This window comes from Cebus imitator, unplaced genomic scaffold (genome assembly GCF_001604975.1).
Source record: "Cebus imitator isolate Cc_AM_T3 unplaced genomic scaffold, Cebus_imitator-1.0 Scaffold369, whole genome shotgun sequence".
Lineage (NCBI taxonomy): Eukaryota > Metazoa > Chordata > Mammalia > Primates > Cebidae > Cebus > Cebus imitator.
The window spans coordinates 1,215,726-1,237,194 of NW_016107684.1; the positions used below are offsets into that span (position 1 = coordinate 1,215,726).

Consider the following 21,469-nt stretch of genomic DNA (forward strand, 5'->3'; position numbering starts at 1 on the left):
AAAAAAAAAAAAAAGAAAAAAGAAAAGAAAAGAGAAAAAAGAAACAAAAATTTAAAAAGGAAAAATACAATTTCAACTATTTATACTAAAGAAAGGGTAAAATATATAACTCTAGATAATTCACACATGAATCAATATGACCTAGTACCACTTGACTATCTGATTTTTTGTTTTTTTGAGACAAAATCTCTCTCTGCTCACCAGGCTGGAGTACAATGGCACAATCTCAGCTCACTGCAACCTCTGCCTCCTGGATTCAAGTGATTCTCCTGCCTCAGCTTCCTGAGTAGCTGGGACTACAGCTGCATACCACCACATCCAGCTAATTTTTGTATTTTTAGTAGAGACAGGGTTTCACTATGTTGGACAGGATGGTCTCAATCTCTTAACCTTGTGATCCACCCGCTTCAGTGTCCCAAAGTGCTGGGATTACAGGTGTGAGCTACCACGCCCAGCCCTGATATTTTATCGAAACCTTTGGATCTCTGAAACTAATCTCTATGGGTTTTATATCCTTAAGTTAAAAAGCTGTAATGTCACACTGAGAGTATTTAAGAAGAGAAAGGAGCAGTAGTGATAAAAAAGTTATCCTGGTTACCTGAGAGAAAGAATTTGCGTTTTATATGCAACTGCCCATTAGGCCTCTCATTTCAAAAACAACCTATGCTATAGACATGAAGTTCAGCATATACATAACCTCATTCTGAATCTCTTTTCTTGCCAAGCCTGCTTTTCCTCCTGTGTTTTGTAGTCCAGGTAAATATGTCTCCATCAATCTTATCATGCAGATGCATGGATAATTTTTCCTCAAGACATCCTCATATACCTTCCCCTTCCACAGATAATTGAACAGTATCTTGAATAGTTTCTCTCCAAAAAGTCAGGTATCTTTTATGATTGATCACAGATTAAATAACTTCTTAGGACACAAGACTATGTTTCCATATTGATTAGACAGAGTCCTATGGTAATAACTTATACTACATCGATGTTTTACTATTTTCCTTTCCCCTACTAGAAATGCATGATCTATGGAATTCTACATATTTATCTGCATCCTCTGAGGCTGGATGTGGGCAAGAACTCATGTTCCAAGATGTCAATAATGTCTTGTTTCTTCAGTAATTATTTGTGTAGAGTAGAATTACCTAAAAAAGCAGTCTGGCCTTTGTCCTCACCTATTGGGATGACCTCTGGGCCTCTGGAATGTCTTGTTTGGAGACTTTGCTGCTGGACAGTCTAATAATGGAACTTATGATGGGGACTGTGGGTCACATATTAGGTTGGTGCAAAAGTAATTACAGCAATTAGTTTTATCTATAACTGATACAATTAAGACAGCATCAGTTCCAACCTCTGGAAAACTGGTAATTATCCTGACCTCCAGGAAGGGCTGGAGAATAAAGGTCAGCCAACAAGGGCAATATGTGATTGAGCACAAATAAAAATTCTGAACACCAAAGGCTTTCCTGGTTGGCAATCCCCTGTATGTATTGTCACACCTGGTGGCAGAGAGGAGGTAACACCATCCTTGACTCCAGAGTGCAAAGGATGAACGGAAGCTCTGTATTTAGACCCCTCCTGGAATGGGTATTATGTGTTTTCCCTTGGCTAATTTTAACTTATATTCTTTTACTATGATAAAACTCATTATAAACATAGCACTTTTCTGAGTTTTGTGAGCTTTCTAGCAAATTATTGAATCTGAGGGTGCTTATGGGATCCCTAAATTTGTAGCCAGCTGGTGTCTGAAGTGAGGGCAGTCTGGTGCGGACTGTGCTCTCTGGCTGTGCAGTTTATTGAACTTCTGGATATTATGGGTACAGGGCCTACCACATGCCAAGACGTCAAAAGCTGAGCATACTAACGTCTTTAAGCTAGAGGTGCAAATTACTGTACTACATTTTCTTAGCTCATAACTTCTGCTAATATTTTCCGTCCAACATACGCCACCTGCCTGTCTCCCGTCACACAGTTGATGGTTATGGTGTTGCAACAGGAACCTGCAAGTTTTTTGTTGTTGTTCTATGTGCTTGAATAAAGTGCCTCTTGTAAAGGTAAGCCTGATTTACTAGTGAACATTTGGAGAAGGCCTTGATATATTGTTTGTGTTCTGTTTACCTTTTAACTTCAGAAGTCACTTGATCACAAAGTTTTGGGGCTTTTATTGGGCCTTAATTCCCCTTGATTGGTCTTAATTTTTCCATTTTATTAATTTTTTTTGAGGCAGCGTCTCACTCTGTTACCCAGGATGGAGTGCAGTGGCGCTTTATAACTGTCTGCAGTCTTGATCTCCCGGGCTCAAGTGATTCTCCTGCTTCATCCTCCTGAGTAGCTGAGATTACAGGTGTGTGCCATTATGCCTGGCTGATTTTTAAAATTTTTAACAGAGATGAGGGCTCACTATGTTGCCCAGGCTGGTCTCAAACTCCTAAACTCAAGCGATCTTCATGCCGTGGCCTCTCCAGGTGATGAGATTACAGGTGAGAGCCACCACATCCAGCCACTTGATCTTAATACCCGGAGAACAATGACAAATGAAAGAGCATCTGGGTACTTGTAGTGAGTGGTAAAATATCCTAGTGTTATTGTTTACTGAGGGCTTTCAGGATATTTGTGTGCAGTGGGGTGATGGGGGTTATTAGAAGGGAGAACTGTTGTAATTCCAGATGTGAAACTTAAAAGCTTGAGAAAGTCTTGTTTAATGTCTCTCAGTTTGTTTTCCAACTGTAACTCTAAAATTAGAAAAATAAAACCTTTGTGACCTACCACACTGGATTGCTTTATAAAATATATATATATACATACTTAAACCCTGAAAGAGCAACTTAGAATGGCCAAAGCTGGGGAAAAAAGGATCCTTTATCTTAAAGTTGTTTTGTTTCAGAATTCATCTCTAGTCTAAACTTATGGGAAATAATGCAGAGATTTGAGTCAAAAGCTAAAAATATTTTTACTAATTTTTTTTGCCTTGTACATTCATTGTCTTTTTCCATAAAGTGTGTTTCACATTATAAAAATCAACAAAGGTTATTGAAAAACATTTTCATTATTTTATATAGTACTGAAAATGAACATGACACTGTACAATAGTTTATATATTCCATTTCCTTTCTCTTTATAGCCTATTTCATTTTCTCTCAAACTGTTATTATTATCATGACACCCAAATTTGAGATATGCAGCTCCCTCAGGAAGTCAGGTATACATGTTCTCTACAAGCAAATAAATCAGACAGTGGGAGGGCTACCTGGGTAATGTTAACAATACTCCCCACAGGACTCTGTGCAAGTCATATTTGTGATATTTGTCAGAGCATCAGGGCCACATTCCAAAATCCTAACTTTAACAGGGAACACTTGGTGCTGTTACATCTATGGAAACCAGATAACTCACTAAAGACAAAGTAAGAACTAGCCTTCCTCTCTCTCTCTCTCCCTATCTTTACCTCTCCTAAAAAGCTTAAAGAAATAGAAATAAACTAGAAACTTATAGTAACTAAAAACAATTTCCTGGCTCTGGGGGAATACTTTAGGCTAAGATCTATGCTTATGAACAGTATAATCCTGTAGCTATCTCATTTATGCAACATTAAATTCATTTTTTTCTGAAAGCAGGACGAGGTGACCTTCTTGAAGGTAACAACTCAAGTAAAATTCATACATTTAAAGGAAGGTGGACAGGACAACTGGAGGTCTTTTTAATTATATGGACAACCAAGATTAAAAAATGTCTTATGCTATGTTCAGCAGTGATTAGCCCATTTTATGTGATTTAAAAAAATTCTTGATGATAGACACCGATATATAAATACATACTTATAATAACATTTTGTTGATGCCTTTTGTAATGGTATAGATGAGGCAACATCCTAGGAAGTCTTAGTAGTCCTATTAACTCACTTTCTCTCCTTGAAAACTTTCCTGATAAAAGAAACAGTGGCAAGGTTTAGAAGTTGCATTTTAATACTGTCCCTCTTTCTTGTTTCTGTCTCTGGTTAGCAAAGCATATTAAAATGATGTTTATTATTCTCTCTCTCTGTAAGGCTAATATGCTTCTCAGAGTTAAGGGATGTGCTTTATTGCAACAAGCCTCAGTATCTACAATAGTGTATTTTATGTAGCAAGAACTCAATATATATTTGTTAATTGGACTGAACAATTATCCCAGTCTAAACCTTTCCAATGTGAACTTTGGAGGTGCCATTTCTTGGTAAACAAGCTTAGCTATATTTCATCCTTATTTCAGACTACTAGATACAACTGTTTGTATTAATTAAACCTGGGCCTGAGTTAGAGACTGCTACTTTATCAGGGACCTATATACTAGAAGGTCTAATTGCAGTTAGTGTATACCTAGTTGCCCATTATTGCTTCCAAACCATTATTCCTCCATGCTCAACCATTCCACCTCCAGGTGAAAATACTCCTGTTTCGAATCTATATTGATTAAAGAATATAATACTCCGTCTTCTCCCACCTATTGCCCTGTCACTCAATGGTCTCCTGGTCATTTTCCACACTAAGCAAAAGCTTTGGCCCATGGGACTTAGTCTCCTCTTCTTGTCTATCTCTTGTTCCACACATCATTCTCTTTTACTTCAGTATTTATTGTGATGACCTGTCCAACACTTTAATCTTAGAATTTGTGGGATTACTCAGATCAAGTTAACTTCAGTTCCACATTCCATTAACCAATCATACCCACGGACACCCTTCTAACTTGCTGTCATCTGAAATTATGCCATCAGTTAAGTTTCAAACTCCTATACCTTGTTTTTTAATTACAACCTCTTGAGTCTTTTATTGCCTCTATCCTTACTCCCTCTTCCAACTCATAATCACCAAACCAGGGCTTTATCTTGGTAGATCTTCTCCAGATTTCCTGCATTATTAAAGATTTCCTGAAGCCTTTGATGCAATGCATATGCTTATAATTTCTGCAACCGTATTCTATTTTTACTGAGTTTCGGATTCTTACATTCAATTGGGAACTGGACTCCAAGTAGTTCCTCCAAAGATAACTTACATTTGATTGAATCCAGTTTCAAACCTGTTCCTCAATTTATAGTTTGTGGTTTTGGATGCTGACATCACAACTTTCCTATTGTCAAAGTCAGAAACCTGATATATATATTTGGACAATTCTTCTCACCATCAGCATCCAAAGACTCATCAAGTTCTGTCTACATTAACTCAAGAAAAATCTGAGATTCACCCTTTTTTCTCACTAGAACCTCATAATTTCACTTCTAAACTCTTCATTGGTATAGCTTCATCAAACATTATTTGTCTGTCTCCAACTTACTACATGTAATCAATGATAGTGAACGATGTTTATGTCATGGAAAGCACAGAAAAAGAAATTGTCACTTTACTGTACTGGGGTAATGAGACAAGGCTCTTTGATGGGACAGGCTTCTAAGTCTAATCTCAAGCCATCCTTAGGCCATTCCCAACAACTCTAAGTGTTGACAAGGTTAATGTTTCAGTCTACCTACAGCCTGTTAGTGTGACACTAATGTGGAACAACAGTCCAGGGGGAAAATCTGCAAATTTTACTGGGATGTTTTTCAGCTGGAAAGGTAGACTTGTTGCCCTTCCGATAAATTATTTAGAACCTAACACATGAACTCCTTAGTATGGCATTCAGAGCCTTCATGACATAGTTCTTACCTATATGTAGGACCTTTCTCCCTGCATCTGATCTACAAACGCTACAAACCACCTGCAGTTCCCTAAATGCATGCCAATTTTTGACACTTGTATGCCTTTCCTCCTAATGTTTTCACTACTTGAAGAATTCTTTTCTTGGCTATATTGTTCCCACTTTCCAAGATTTAGTGATGAAATAATCATCTTCGCAAGTTTTTGCAGATTTCCTTGAACCCCTCTTTCCAGGTTCTAGAGAACTCTGTGCTTAACTCAGGAAAAGTACTTGTTATACCTTATTTTAATTGACCTGTGCTTGTTTTTTTCACCATTGCTTAGAGAGGTTAATTAAAAGCAGGTGTTGCTTTTGTAACATGCTCAGAATCTCATGCAGATTCTGAGACTCAACACATGACCTCAAAATGAATAAATAAATTGGTGAATGAATGAACAAAAATCAATATAGTTTATCTTTGCCAAAGTAAATTGAAATATAAATTTTACTCTTTTGCTTATTTAAGGAGTTGTATCACTTCAGTTGGACTTCAATTCGGCAAGTTTGATAATTTACTGTGTCCTAGATATTGTGATAGACTGGGGAAGGCCCACAGGAGTGAGGTATTATTCTCTACTTTAAAGCATTCACCAAGTGAAATGCAAACCAAATGTTTAAGCAAATCCTGCATCATACAACATATAAACACAATGTCTCTCTCAATCCTGTCACTTACCCTTTTGCTGAAAAATATTTATTTCTGGTATTTAAAAGTTGCAAACAAATAAAACATTTAAATTCCTTGATTACTAAAGCTCTTGAAACAGTACTCCAAAGCTGCCCTAATTTCTTTCCATGCACTTGCCTCTTTCATCTTTATAGTTGATCTACTGCCTTCACCAATAGACTGATCCCACTGTTAGTGATGCTTTCTCTAATGGCAAAGTTAAGAATATATAACTCAACACTTTGGCAATGTTTGGCACTTTTGAGCCCCTGTGGAGCTGAAACTCAAACCCCTGGACTGTTGCTAGTGTCTCTGGGTTTAAAGAACAGGCTCTGCCAGCCTGGAACACAGGCTTCAGACGAGGAGCTCCAGTTGGCTGGCTCTGACGTCTTTGAGGTGGGATGTGAATAAAAATCAGTTCTGCAAGTGTTGCAAAAGCTGCAAGTTGTATTAAAGTGAAGCTGTGGGAAGAAACTGCTGCTCCCTAGGAAGATGCTGACAGGAGCCACAAACAGAGAGGAAACCAAAGGAAGCCCACAGAGGAAGCAAGCAGTAAGGAACAAGTTTCTTTTTCTCCTTTAATTTTCCTGTCTCCCTCTATTGGCAGAGCCTAACTTAGAGCCAGATGACAAAGGAGAAATATAATGGCCGAGCCCCAACCATTTACCAAGCTGAATAGAAAAGAGCTGAGAAACAATATGTATCAAGCAACATACCCAGGTTCTGTCTTCAAACATTTCCTATTTTATTTCAAGGCTTTTATGTGCTCCCATGGTTTCAACTATCAGCACAGTGGCTGACTCTCAGATCTTATACAGGTATTGATCGACCTACGACCTACGCAACTTACGACCATTCGACTTTACGACCACAATCGCTAGCCACAACTGCTCCGTGTCTGGCAGCACAAATGTTGCCCAGCTGGGCGTACGACAGTGCGGACCAGCTTCAGGCAGCACTACCATCTCCGCGTGCATATAGCCTACTCAACTTACGACCAAATCGTGTTACGACCGGTCTGTCGGAACCAATTGTGGTCGTAAGTCGAGCACTAGCTGTACTCCATTATTACTCCTTATCCCAAACTCTACCACTGCGTGGTGAATTACTGGGTACATATTTCCACTTACATAGTCTCTACTGGCTGGACACCGTGGCTCATGCCTGCAATCTCAGTACTTTGGGAGGCCAAGGTGGGCGGTTCACGAAGTCTGGGGTTGGATACCAGCCTGGCCAACATGGTGAAACCCTGTCTCTACTAAAAATACAAATATTAGCCAGGTGTGTGTCAGGCACCTATAGTTCCAGCTACTCAGGAGGCTGATGCAGGAGATTCGCTTGAACCTGCGAGGCAGAGGTTGCAGTGAGCCCAGATAGCGCCACTGCATTCCAGCCTGGTGACAGAGCAAGACTCCGTCTCAAAAAAAAAAATGTCTCTACTAATGTCCCAAACCAGTCATCCTTTAGAAAATCCAGTTGCCAAAAGTTCTTTTTACTGAAAATGCCAACGTAATTGTTGCCAGTCAACCAGGATGGTACCACCTCTAACCTTCTAGTGTTTTCCTCATATGACACATGATTTGAGATTGGGCTCTGTGGAGTCTACACCTGCATTCCTGTTCCATCAGTGCTTCATCACTTCTCTTTGATGAACAATTCACTTTTTTGTGACTTTTATCTGCAACTTGTGCTTACATTTCATTTTAGTTCATTCTATATATTGCTCTCTAATTGATCTTGCTACAGCCCATCTCTGAGCACATTTCACTCCATAAAAACTTTTCGTGTCTTCCCCTGCAAATTAAGTGTAAACTTTTCACTAGGTCTTCACAATATATTCTTTACCTGTATTCTCAGCCTTATCTCTTATTGTGTATCACATTACTAATATAAGAGCACACTTAGATGGAAATTCCTAAATAACCATTTTTGTATATAGTTTTCTAATCATTTTTATAGGACATATTTTTAATATTGAATAGTAGTAGATCATAGCATATGTTCTTTTAGGAGGTTTTGAAAACATTGCAAAATTTCCATCTGGAAGAAATGGACAAATTTACATTTCCAATGCAGCTATTATAGCTCTGGGTATTAGCATAATTTCCTCTTTTCCTATATTAAGGTATATCATTGTTGTATTAATTCAGGTCTTGAGATTATCAGAAATATTTATCAATTTAATATACATATCTGCTCTTATGAACTGAATTTTCATAATTTCTGGAATATTTTGTATTGCTTTTTCATTTATAGGCACTCAATAAATTAAAGATATTAGGTGTCATATATTTTGCGATTATTTTTCTTTTTCCAATGAGTCATCTGCCTTTTAAGTTTGTTTTTAAGTTTGCTTTCCTTTCACATAGATTATTTTTCTTTTTCTATTAGGTATTATCTTTATCTTATTTTATGTAGTAAATTATCTTTCTTGTCTCTGCTTTTTTGATATGCCTAACTTTTTCATAATCCAAGACAATTTACATAGTCACTGATACTTTTAGTAATATATTGACTTCATTATCTTGTTATTATTACTGTTATTATTAATTTTACAAGTAGGAAATAAAGACATTATTATTTTGCTAAGTGGTCTTCTATTTCCACTCTGGTTCTCTGAACCAGCAGCCTCAGTGATTCTTAACCCAGTAGCCTCAGTGAATCTTTTCAAACATAAAGTCAGGATTTAACCACTCCTCTGCTCAAAACCTGAACTATTTCTCCATTTCATTCAGAGTAAATATCAAATTCCTTAAAATGGTTCACATTATCTCTCTAACCTCACCTATCATCCTCCCCATTGCTCCCTCTGCTTAAATAAGTTTGTGACCTTGCTGTTTCCTGAACACATAGGCATGCTGCCACCTGAAGAGTTTGTAATGTTCTTCTTTCAAATGTCTATATGACTAACTATGACAGCTTTTTTAAGATTCTACCCAATGAGCATTTTCAGTGAGGTCTATGTAAGAGTTAGGGGAAGCTAACTGCTTGAACAAATAACCTCAAAATCCCAGTCACTTCATAGTTGACATTAATGTGAAGGACACAAATGTAAATCTCCCTGAGTATGACAAAGGAAAACAAATGATTTTTAATTATACAGAAAACAGAAAACAAAATATAGTCCAGGAATAGTATTATCAAAGTTTAAAAGTTAAAGCAAATGTAATGTAAATAATCATGAAAGACATAAATAGAAGGAAAGTTTCCCAAACTAGAACTTAAAAACCCTAAGTTCAAGATTAAATGTGTCATAATTATTTGAGCAAAATTAATGAAAAATTATTAATTTAAAATATACAAAGGTAACTTTTTTGATATTGTAAATGAATGAAAAATGAATAGAAAAAAATGTTATCTTTAAATGCAATAAAATAATATCTTCAGGTTGCTCTCAAGAAAACTGAATACCAATAAATGAATGAGCAAAATTCTTAGAGTTTTTGAAGAGAAACAATAACAATAAAATTATTAATGTAATGTGCCCTTATTTTGTACCAAAAACTGTTTTAAGTGCTCCTGTTAACACGTTTCTTACTAGAAGCCAAGAGGGTGCATCTTGTAATTATTCTCTTTTACAGATAAGGACTGAGATTGTGACATTAAAAAATTTATATACCACCATTTCTTGTTCATGAGTAAAGAGATGACTTGGAAAATGTATAAACTCAATTGCCTACTGGAAAAAAATACCAAAATATGTGGCTTGATCAACTAAGAGATGTATTGATATTAAAATCACTGCAGTGGGAGAGGTCATAGTTAAAAGAATTATTAACAAATATGAAAACCCATTTACTGTGTAGCATATTATAAAATTAACTATTAGGCCGGGCGCGGTGGCTCACGCCTGTAATCCCAGCACTTTGGGAGGCCGAGGCGGGTGGATCACGAGGTCAAGTGATCGAGACCATCCTGGTCAACACGGTGAAACCCCGTCTCTACTAAAAATACAAAAAATTAGCTGGGCATGGTGGTGCGCGCCTGTAATCCCAGCTACTCAGGAGGCTGAGGCAGGAGAATTGCCTGAACCCAGGAGGCGGAGGTTGCGGTGAGCCGAGATCGCGCCATTGCACTCCAGCCTGGGTAACAAGAGCAAAACTCCGTCTCAAAAAAAAATAAATAAATAAAAAATAAAATTAACTATTGAAGATATGGAAATGCAAAAGGCTAAACACTTTCTGAAAGTACCAATTTACATGGTAAAAACAAGAACAGCATGTTAATGATAGTAAAGCCATAATTCTAAGCACATTAATTATGACCAGGAAGCAAGGAGGGAGAAAGGATAACAGAATAAAGGGGTCAATTTGTTCATATTGTTGGAGTAAGGTAAAAGTTTTTGATTTATGACTTTGATAATTAATACAAAATAGATTTATGAATACATTTAATTATTTGAAGCAATAATATATTAAAAGTAGAATGTCTCCATTTTCTATTATTAATGGCAATAAAATTAATCCACAATAGTATATGTACCAAAATGAAATAATGACAAAAGCAGAAAAGTATCACAGAAAATATTAAAATGATAGAAGCAAGAACCAATAAAATTCTTATACAAATGAATCACTAAATAAAAATGGGTTGAAAAAGCAAAATCACTCTAAATATTTTACATAAAGCTTATAGGAGGCACATCTAAAAAATTAAGTCAGAAGAGTCAATAATAGAATATAAAATTAAAGTAGTGTAATGCACAGTAAAGCAGGAGTTAATAGTATAAACTTTAAAATAATATAAAAGAAAGTGACCATTTTATAAAAAATTACAATCCAAATGATCATTTAATAATTATAGCTTATAATATTTACTAAATAACAAGACCAACAAATATATAAAGCAAAGCCCACAGAAATAAATCAAGTAGGAAATTTAATACACTATGAATGTCTATGGCAGATCAAGTAGACTGAAATGTAAGAAATTTCATTATGTGGAATCTGTTGTTAAACAGATTAAACTAATTATTTCATTGATTTATTTGCTCACGAATTGTCTATGAAGCAAAAGTTGAAGACCCCATGCAAATTACTTATTTGAGATAGGTGTTCACTCTGTCACTCAGGCTGAAGTGCAGTGGCACAATCATGGCTTACTGCAGCCTCAACCTCCCAGACTCAAGTGATCCTCCCACCTCAGCTTTTTAAAAAAGTACAAAATAGAATTACAGACCAATAGATATTCCAAATTAAATGATTGTAAATTGAATCTAGTAATGTATTAAAAATTTAATAAACCATTGTTAATTAAGGTATATTTAAATACACAATTTGATATTTGAAAACTCATAATTATTTTAGTTGATCAAAAGAGAAAAATCACGTATTTTTGCTGTTATGCTACAGTGGGTGAAGGCATTGAAAAAATGATATTTTCTCAGGGAACATTCGTTTTCCAGTGGAAAATGACCCTGAGAAAAATAGAACACAGTTCCCAAAACTATGTTCATTGGGTATTAGAACAACTATATAAGACAAATACTCATTTGTAGAAAAACTGAAATGGACTACAGCCAAATAATTGCAATAGATGCTTCAAGGTAGTTAAAAAAGAAAAGCTAAACATGGTGGTTGTCAATGCAGAAAATAAAAAATATATTCAAATTTCAGATAGACAGTGCTTTAATATAGTATTAGCAGTAATTCTGCCACATGTCCACAAGGAGTGACATGATGGTAAAGAGAGATTTGCAAAGAAAAGAAGCTTCTTCCTCATTTAATGGATCATGCTCTAGGCAAACACTCAAAATATATTAAATATATATTTAGGAATCAACCATATCCACGCTCCATCCTTCCTCTATATTCTAGTGTTACTCTATCCTATTAAGTACTTATGATGATTGAAACACCAGATCTGTGCAAAAACATGAGGTATTCCCTGACACAGAATTAGCACTCTTGCCACCAATCTTCAAATTAAAATTTTCATTCCTCAAGCAGCAATAGATTTTAACAAGTTACTTTTAAAAAGCAATACAATGAGCCTAGTTTATGCAATTAATTAATGTGTGATTAATTGATGCTTAATCCTATCAGAAGTTATTTTGAAAGAAATGTTAATTATGTAAAGCTGATTCCTAACTTAAAAAAAATTTCTTGTTATAGTAAAATAGTCTTTGCAACAGAAGGTTGTCAATAAGGCAAATTACTCTTGCCTGGGAAATTCATTGGTCAGTTCCTCTAAATGTTTCCAGGTTTTTCACACATTCATTTCCCACAATTGAGACCACAGAATATGTGATTGTTTTTTTACTAAAAGTAATCTCTAATTTTTCAGAACAGTGGGTGAGGCCACAATTTGCTGTTTGTAATCTGGATGTGGTCATCACATGTATAATCTGGGTGTGACCACTGTATTCAAATCTATTTTTCATATCTTCCATCTTCCTGCTGATGTATCTTGAAAATGTTGTCTATGGTTTTGGTCAACACTGAGTGCCTTGAATACAGTAGTACTCATGAAATAGTTGTGAGAATGCAGAAATGATGAGTGACCAATAGGATAATATATACATTGTAATAACCTTTATAATGTCTCAGAAATTAAACTTGTTTCAAATTTTTACTATTCCAGTATCTGGTAGTCAAAATGAAACAATGTATTAAGCTAAAACTTTTCCACATGAAATGTCAAAAATAATTTTATATCCAAATTTGGGACTGCTATAGGCAGAGGAAGAGGTAGAAAGCTATAAGCAGAGGAAGAGGTATTTCCTGAGAGTAGAAAATATGAAGCAGAATAAAAAGCAATTAACTCTACAAGGATAGGAGATTGTCTCCACTAGAACTCAGTCTTGAAATTATTCTTCCAGTGTAATTCATTGTACCTCTCTCATAAGTTAAATTATAGAGGGAGAGCAAATCTATGGAAGAACACACAGAGAAACGCAATAACATCGACAATACGGCTGGCCTTCTAAGGACAACTCATAACAAATTATATTATATATAAGCTCCAGTTTCATACAGATCTTTCCAAAAGCAAGGACAAACATCAGTAGCAAGAGCTATTGTCCTCTGATGAATATGGTACACTGAAAATTTAATCTTAAGCAATGTCATTTGCAAATTATAGAAGTTGGTAAAAATGCCATGGCACTATAAACAATCTACCATTTAGGATATATGATATGAAATTGCCTACTGAAGATACATCAAAGTTAACTCCAGAACCATGCTGTCTGTATTTTATCTGAAGTTTGTGTATATTTTCTTATTTTATTAGCCGTTTATATTTCTAATTCTATGGTGTGTTTTCTCATATTCTCTATTAACTCTATTGTGGCTTTTATGAAGTATTTTATTAAATCATCCCTTCAGATGACCCATAATTTTTATCAGTTCTTTTGTCCAAAAGGGACACCTCGGATTAGTAACATTACATTTATAATGATGCCTTTAATGAGACTCTTTTCTTCGCAGGAATCCTTTACATTACACTCACATTTACAAACTAACCTACTTCCTTAACAGGGATGAGGTCAGGTTTCTATGAGAAATCATTGTTTTTTCACTATTTAATACTCAATAACTGATAATAATCATAGATAAATAGCATCATTAATGATGAGGCACATCAATCTCTAAACTCCACATCTTCAAACTATATGATTCTGGTCATATAAGGTGAATGCACAACAAAGAGCTATACAAGAAACTGGTAAGAGAAAACTTCACGTAAATTTAAGGTTATTTGACAAGCACTGTTGACACAGTTAAGAGAATCCTTAAGTGCTAGAAAGCAATAGGCGATTTAACCATTTTCACTAGAGTGGGAAGTATCTGGAAAAGAAAGAGAATGAGACACAGAGAGAGATGGAGAGAAAGAGACATTGATTCAGCTTCTGCACCAGCATGAGTTTGGTAAAGCATCAGGAGTATCAGGCTGGTGGAGTTTGAACAGTACTTCTAAAATGCTCCTGCTTCTTGCTACTATTATGCATGTGGACAACAAAATTATCCAAACAAGCATCCATTATCTATTTATTCATTCATTCAACACATATTTATTGGGTACTTCTGGCCAGACATAGTACTGAGCTTTTAGGATATATAGAAGAATATGAAAGAAATTTTCCTCCCCTTAGAGAAGACATTATTATGGCAGGAGATAGGCAGACAAAAAAAGGTATAAATGAATTAGCAAAACAAGTTTAGATAGAGATCAGTGCCCAGGAAAAAAACATGAGACCATATGATGCTTCCAAGTGGCTGGGGGTGGGTACACTTGGGAGTAGAAAGGCAAGGACAGGGTTTTTGATGAAAAGAAACACAAATCTCAATAATTTAGAGGCTAGTTACAGAGGATATTTTATTCATCTCTCTCCTGCTGACCATCTTTTGCCATTTCACTAATTATTATTGTTCCATTATAGTGCTGGAACGCCAGTCGATAAATGATTATTGAGACCCCACTGTGTTCTCAGCACCACTATGATTGGAAAATGTGGTTGAATTAAAATAACTAATTCTACTGCTGTAATAAAATATGAGGTGGGGAAGAATGCTTAAGTCGGTAAATAACTTAAGCCTTCTTGTTCTGAGAGGTGCATTGCAGCCTAAGCTTCCTCCGATCCATTCCTAGCTTACATATCTGAAACTCAGCCATCAGTTTCAGCAGCTCCTCTAAGAAGAGGCATCATGTATTGCCACTAGATGGCACCAATTATTTTCATATTTTTAGGTCAAAAAAACCCTTTTTCTAAAATGTAATGGCCACATTTAAGATGGAAGAATGTTACTTAGTATTGTTATTAATAAAATATTATTCTCTTCTTAACAATTTTCGTATAGACAAACCACAGCAATAGAACTAAAGAAGATATGTTCTTTCACCCACATACTTGTTCATTCAATGTACATTTGTTCCAAATAATCTTTAAAAAACTGTTCTCACATATCTTTGGGTATGTAAAAAGTAGGCAAAGTAATTGAAATATGGATATAATAATTGAATATATAAATATTATATTTGACTAAATGAATATAAGGATCAAAATAGCTGATATAAGTATATAATGAAACTATATATACTTTGAAAACTTTCACAGAAAATAGTTTTAAAATAGTAAAGAAAATTATTTTCTTTTTTAGAAAAAAGTCCCATTGTATCTTTCAAAACTGAGTAATATTTTTAAATGCATTTTTAAAATGGTACTAACACAAATTACAATTAAATGTAACAAAAACTATTGTGAAACGTAAAATGGGATAGGATTCATTTAACTGAATGCAAACATTTTATAAGTATAGCTTTATACAATTTGATTAGTAAAAAATCAGGCCTAAAAGACATTTTAATACAATTTCCCTTTTTCAAACAAGTAAACTTATAGGTCCATTAGGATATTATGAAAAATTTTTCTATAGGAAAAGAGCATGACATATTTTCATTCTTCAAAAGAGTTGGTTGGTAAACTATTCATTCAGAAACAAATGATAACCATTATCACATTTTTCATTAAATGCATAAAAGGGCTCTGGAATAAATACAGTCTACATTTTTATATTAATAGAGTTCAAAATAAAATAAAGTATGATAATAAATAAGAGTACACATAAAATGCATTGAAAAGTATAATATGCTCTATGAATATGTTATATTTACTTAGAAGAGACAATGAAAACTTATAGGTTTATTATGCTAACAAATTTATGTTTAAAATCTGAACATCCTTGCTACTTCAGATTAAAAAGTGCCTCAAAATAGCTGCTAATTTAACTATCACTATATTTCATTCATTCTGAAGCAGTCAAAAATAATACTTACCTGAGTATGTTGAAGAGTTTTTTGCCTTACAGCAAGAAGCACTCTAAATCTCTGATCTTCCTCAAAGAGTCTCTCTTCACAGTCTTTTTTCTCTTTCATAAAATGATCGAACACAGCTTGTGCGTGTTCCCTTTTAAATCTCATACTTATAAATTTGTTCCTATGAAGAAAGAATTTCATGTGCCACTAATCAATTCACATTTTATTTTATAAAATATATTTATGATACATTTTAAAAGACCCAAAATGAAAAATCTTTAAGAGCCTTCAGCTGACAGGCCTTGGAAAAAAATCCCTAGTTTTTTCCAAAGGCCTACTTCCATAGGGCTACATCTAAATCATCCAGGTAGAAGAAAATATATGGAAAAATAGTGGATTATCTTGGTTGCCTATCCAGCATGCTTCTGTTCTTTAGGTATTTCAAGAAAACCCTTCCTCCAAGCAACATGTAACTCTAGAGATATATTCTGATTAGATTAGTCCAACCAGCATATGACCCATTGTCTAGGAGTGAGCAGGTATATTAAGATAGCTCAATGAAGTGAGTGAGAAGGGCTTACTTCCATGTAGAAGAGCTCATACCCACTAAATGTGACTTATAACTCATGTTTTCAAAGTTGCTACCAACAGCTATAATGGAGGCAGACAAAAAATGAGTGCGTGGTGTTGAGCTGTTGAATCAACCAACCCCGCAACATTCCTCCCTACCATTATATAAGATGATGCACTTTTTTTGTTATTATTTAAGCTGATGTTATATAAGATGATGCATTTTTTTATTTTGTGCTTCCTGTTATATAAGATGATGCATTTTTTTATTGTTTAAGCTGGTATGTGAATAGGTGTGTATATGTATGCGTGTGTGTGCATGTCTGTATTTTATTGTTTGCAATTAAATACATCCTAATGCAAAGGTAAATAACTTTTATGGCAAACTCAACAATTATGCAAGGAACAATCCTAGTAGAAAAGTATCAAAACGTGGTTAAGCAATACTGGTGACAATAACCTGCTTGTCAAAGTTGAGCAGCACTCAGTTTCCAGAATAAGGTATCTGAAAAAACCTCAGCACAGTCTAATTCTATTCACACTAGTGAGCAAGTCTACTGATAGAGAAAATTAAATCACTTGCACAGTTTGCCATAAAGGCAGCAATACTAATATTTTGGAAAGAACTAAAATAATATCTCTGCTTTTAAATAATATCCCATTTAATACAACAAAAACACCATGAAATGATAATAAGATGGCCATCTAGAGTTGAGGAACCTGAACTTGTGTAATTAATTAGCTTGTGTAAGTTCAACTAGTTGGTAAATGACAGACCCAGAATTCAAATCTAGTGCTGCCTTTTTCTGATTCAGCAGTTCAACATTAAGTACTCATTTTTTCTCTCTTCATTATATCTGTTATCAGCAAATTTGAAAACATACCAACTTATTCACACTTGGTGGATGTGAGCCTTTTCTTCCATAGGAAATAAGGTTCTTCTCCTTTTTCATCTACCTTGCCCTGATTTTTCCTTTATATCATTCATACCAATGACATTCCAAATTATCAAGTGATGTCTTATCAGTAGCCAATGATATTGACATCTAGGAGCATAAAGAACCAATTGAATTCACACAGGAAGGAGCTAGTGTGACCAAAAGGATAAAATGTTCATAGTTACTCCCCCCAAAAATGGATATATTTTGACCACATGTACTTTGTTCTCTACATTGTTTTGATATTGTATTATATTATAGCATTTTATTAATTATATCTACACAGACATTTATATACACTATATACATGTATATCCATGCAATAAAATGGTGTTTTCTTCCTCCTAGTGATAAAACAAGCAGACTGTGAAGTCTTATGGGTCTGGATTTTAATTTTCCACTTTCTAGGTAAGAAACAATTATAAAAATTAAGTGAGGGTCAAGGATGGCTTTGACTGCCATTATTTTAAACACCATATTTTAATTGTCTTATATATGTGAGGTTTGTCTCTCTGCAAAGATCTTCAGACACTTGAAGATACACTTTTCCACTTGCCATCTTTGTCCTTATTGGGACCTGGCACTAGGCCCACTATGAGTTCCCAAAAAATAATTAGTAACTTGTTACGGGAACCTACTGAATATATAGGTAGACTATTCATAAAACAGCTGATTTTCCTTTGGAATCTCACTTTAGGGGATCAGTCAAAAGGGCACACACTTGGAACAGGATGGAGCTAAGCTAATGCTAGCTCTACCATGAGTTACAGTGTGATCTTAAGTTCCCTGGGCCTCTCTTTCTAAGCATTCATTGGAAATGATACAGTTTAACCATTTGCTATAAGATTGGATGAGACAAGGTACACATATTGTCCAGGATGCACCTGGCACAATAGCAAGTCATTCAATGGTAGCTTTAAATATTATTTGGCATTATCTATCATCACTGCTAATTAATAGTTGTATAAGTAATTCTACAGTATTGGCTAATTCATTTTCTCCTTTTCTTGTTGGAAGGCAGGGTTTTGTCAAGTTAGTGAGAGAACTGTTTCAATGAGACATGGAAACCACTCTTGTCTGAAAGGCCATACAATCCAGCGTCAGAAGAATTTAGGATTGAAATGGGAGGAAGCCTGAAGAAAAAATGTTTATCAGCTCCTGAATTAGATCTTTACAAGTTTAATGTAAGTTATATAAATTCATATTTATATCTTTGAGTCCCAAGATATTCTTGCAGGTGTTAAAAAAGGTGGATAAATATCTTTCAAAGTAAATGATATGTTTCCCTGCTTTTTCACCTAATATACTGAATGAGTAGTCTTTTTCAGATAAAGCTGAATTATCCTGTTGAACCTAAGTTTTTACCCTATGATAATAGCTAAACAAATCCTTGATGGGGGCATTGACTTGACTCCATTGGAATGCATGGCATCAGGCTGGGCATAACCTTTTTTGACACCTTATCCCTCAAGCATTATGATTTTGCTAATGCTTATGTTAGCCTTCCATATTTAAAGCAGGCTGTTATCCCTAAATGTGGACAGTGCATGTTCCTCTAATACTTCTCCAAGTCTAGTTCTCAGTGTTTTACAAGATAGAAAATGAGAAGCTAAATGAGTAAAGGAGGAGTACATAAGCTCTAGGTTAGGGTCTATGGATACCCAATGAGCCTCAGCACATGATGATTCTCCAAGCCAAAGGCCTTACTAACCCTGAACAGTTATATCTCTGACTGATGAGGTGACTGATAAGAAACTTTTGAAGATGATAAATGTGAATAAATTGTATGAGGTTTTATAGACTGTCTGAGTCTTAACTCTTACCTCAAAACTAATTTAAAAAGTTTGGGTGAAAAACCATAAATTATTAAACATATTTAATAAATATAAATACTGATACATCTGAAAGTAATGAAGAATATTTAATATCATAAAGAATAAAAGTTATTCTCATTGGAAAGGGAGAAATATTCCCAGTTATTCAAATAAGGATAAACCCGGAGAAGCAATAAAAAATGAAAACGGTTTATGATTATGTTTTTATAAACTAAAATTATTAAATATCATACATATATTCCACACTGTTATAGTTTAAAATATGAACCATTTTAAGAATGCATTTTAAATATGGAAATTCAATCTAATTTCTTTTATCAATATTTTAATACACTTCATATTTTGATAGTTTAGGTACCTACTTTAACATTTCAAGTGTCTGCTCGAAACCTTTCTTTTCCTCTTCTTTTGCTTTTAATTCCTCATTCAATTCATTTATTTTTGAAAAAAGCATAGTTGTCTTACTTTTAGCCACTTCTATGTCATTAAAAATTAGTGAGCGTTTACTCTGAAAAAAAAAATATACAGAAGTGTTTTAAGTACTTGGATTTTCAGGTCCCTGCTATTTAGGGACACAATTACATTGGCTGTGTGAACAATTAAAAGTTAACAGTGGGCCAGATCTGATGGCTCACTCCTGTAATCCCAGAACTTTGGGAAGCCAAAGCAGGAGGATCACTTGGAGCAAGGAGTTCAAGACCAACCTGGACAACAAAGGAAGCACCTGGTCTCTACCCCAATTTTTTTTAATAGCCAGGTGCAGTCGTTCACACCTGTAGTCCCAGCCCCTTGGGATGCTGAGATGGGAGGATCACTTGAGTGTAGAAAGTCAAGGCTCCAATGACCCATGATTGCTCCACTGCACTCCAGCTCAGGTGACAGAGTGAGACCCTGTCTCTAAAAAAACAACTGAGGTTTATATTCTCCACTGCTATATCTGATGAATTTTCTAAAAAATAAAACGATTTATTCTCTCTGTCCCACACAAACTTTCTCCCCTTTCCAAACACACACCTAAATGCACACCTTATAAGCATGTCATTTCAAGATGTAAATGTGTAGTCACCAGTTTTCAAACATGTACAAAGTGCATTGGCAGGCGGACAAGGATATATGTTGTTCTGATCTTCCCAGGAAAAGAAGCCAATATTTACTACCAGCACAATTTTCCATGGTAGGCCTGTGCAATTCCAGAATGAAGATTTGTTTGTGCATCTATTTTTGTGTCATCCATTTATGACTGTTGGGGTTCAAATGGGACTGAGTGACTCACTGATTGACTGTTATAGAATTGTTTCCCACATTCAGCATGGCTGATAATTAGTGTTACTCTCCCAATTGATTCTACAGATTTCTACAGCTCCTTCTGCGCCCACTATCCTCTATTTTCTTCATATGCTTCCAAATCCTTTTCTTACTCATAGATTTCATGAATAACAACTAATATTTTGTATTTATTTTCCTATAAAACATTGTAATTTGTTCAAGATTTTGAACACTGGGTACTGCATTTGAATTTTCATATCCTTCCTGCTTTGTTTCCTTTTCTGGAAAGTTCTGAAAATTTTCTACTGATACATGAGTCTTTTTCTCCTTATAGTAAAATGCAATGGAAATATAGCTAACTAGAATTTGTTGATGGGCCCACTGGAGTATTAAGTTATGGGTGGTGGGAGGAAGTAAACTCAAAGACAGAAAGCAGAAGAGAGTGAGTATGGGTCCTCTGAGTACTGCATGCTCTCTTTACCTAAATTTGATGTTTAGGTCAGATTTCATCATTCATTTCTTAGTTTTAGATGAAGATTCTCATCCTCAAAGGAACCTGGTTTTGCATATCTTTTAACATATAGCAAAATTTAGCTAATATATTTATGACCAGGTCATCTATGCTCCTAAGCAAGATCACCAGTGAATTTGTTTCTTATGCTACTAATTTTTGGTTATGGTTGCAAGGTTTTAGTTTCATTATAGAATGATTTTATAAGATGTCCATGCTT

General features: G+C 35.0%; 1 protein-coding gene across 1 annotated transcript in view; it reads right to left on the bottom strand.

The window, feature by feature from the left end:
• The window catches only part of CCDC178 (coiled-coil domain containing 178), a 477,354-nt gene that overhangs the window by 248,401 nt on the left and 207,484 nt on the right, over positions 1-21,469 (bottom strand). The window contains exons 18-19 of the mRNA XM_017507137.2: positions 19,835-19,980; positions 16,151-16,310 (exon numbers count right to left, since the gene is read on the bottom strand). Of these exons, the coding sequence (XP_017362626.1) occupies positions 16,151-16,310; positions 19,835-19,980 (306 nt within the window). The remainder of the gene's footprint in view (positions 1-16,150; positions 16,311-19,834; positions 19,981-21,469) is intronic.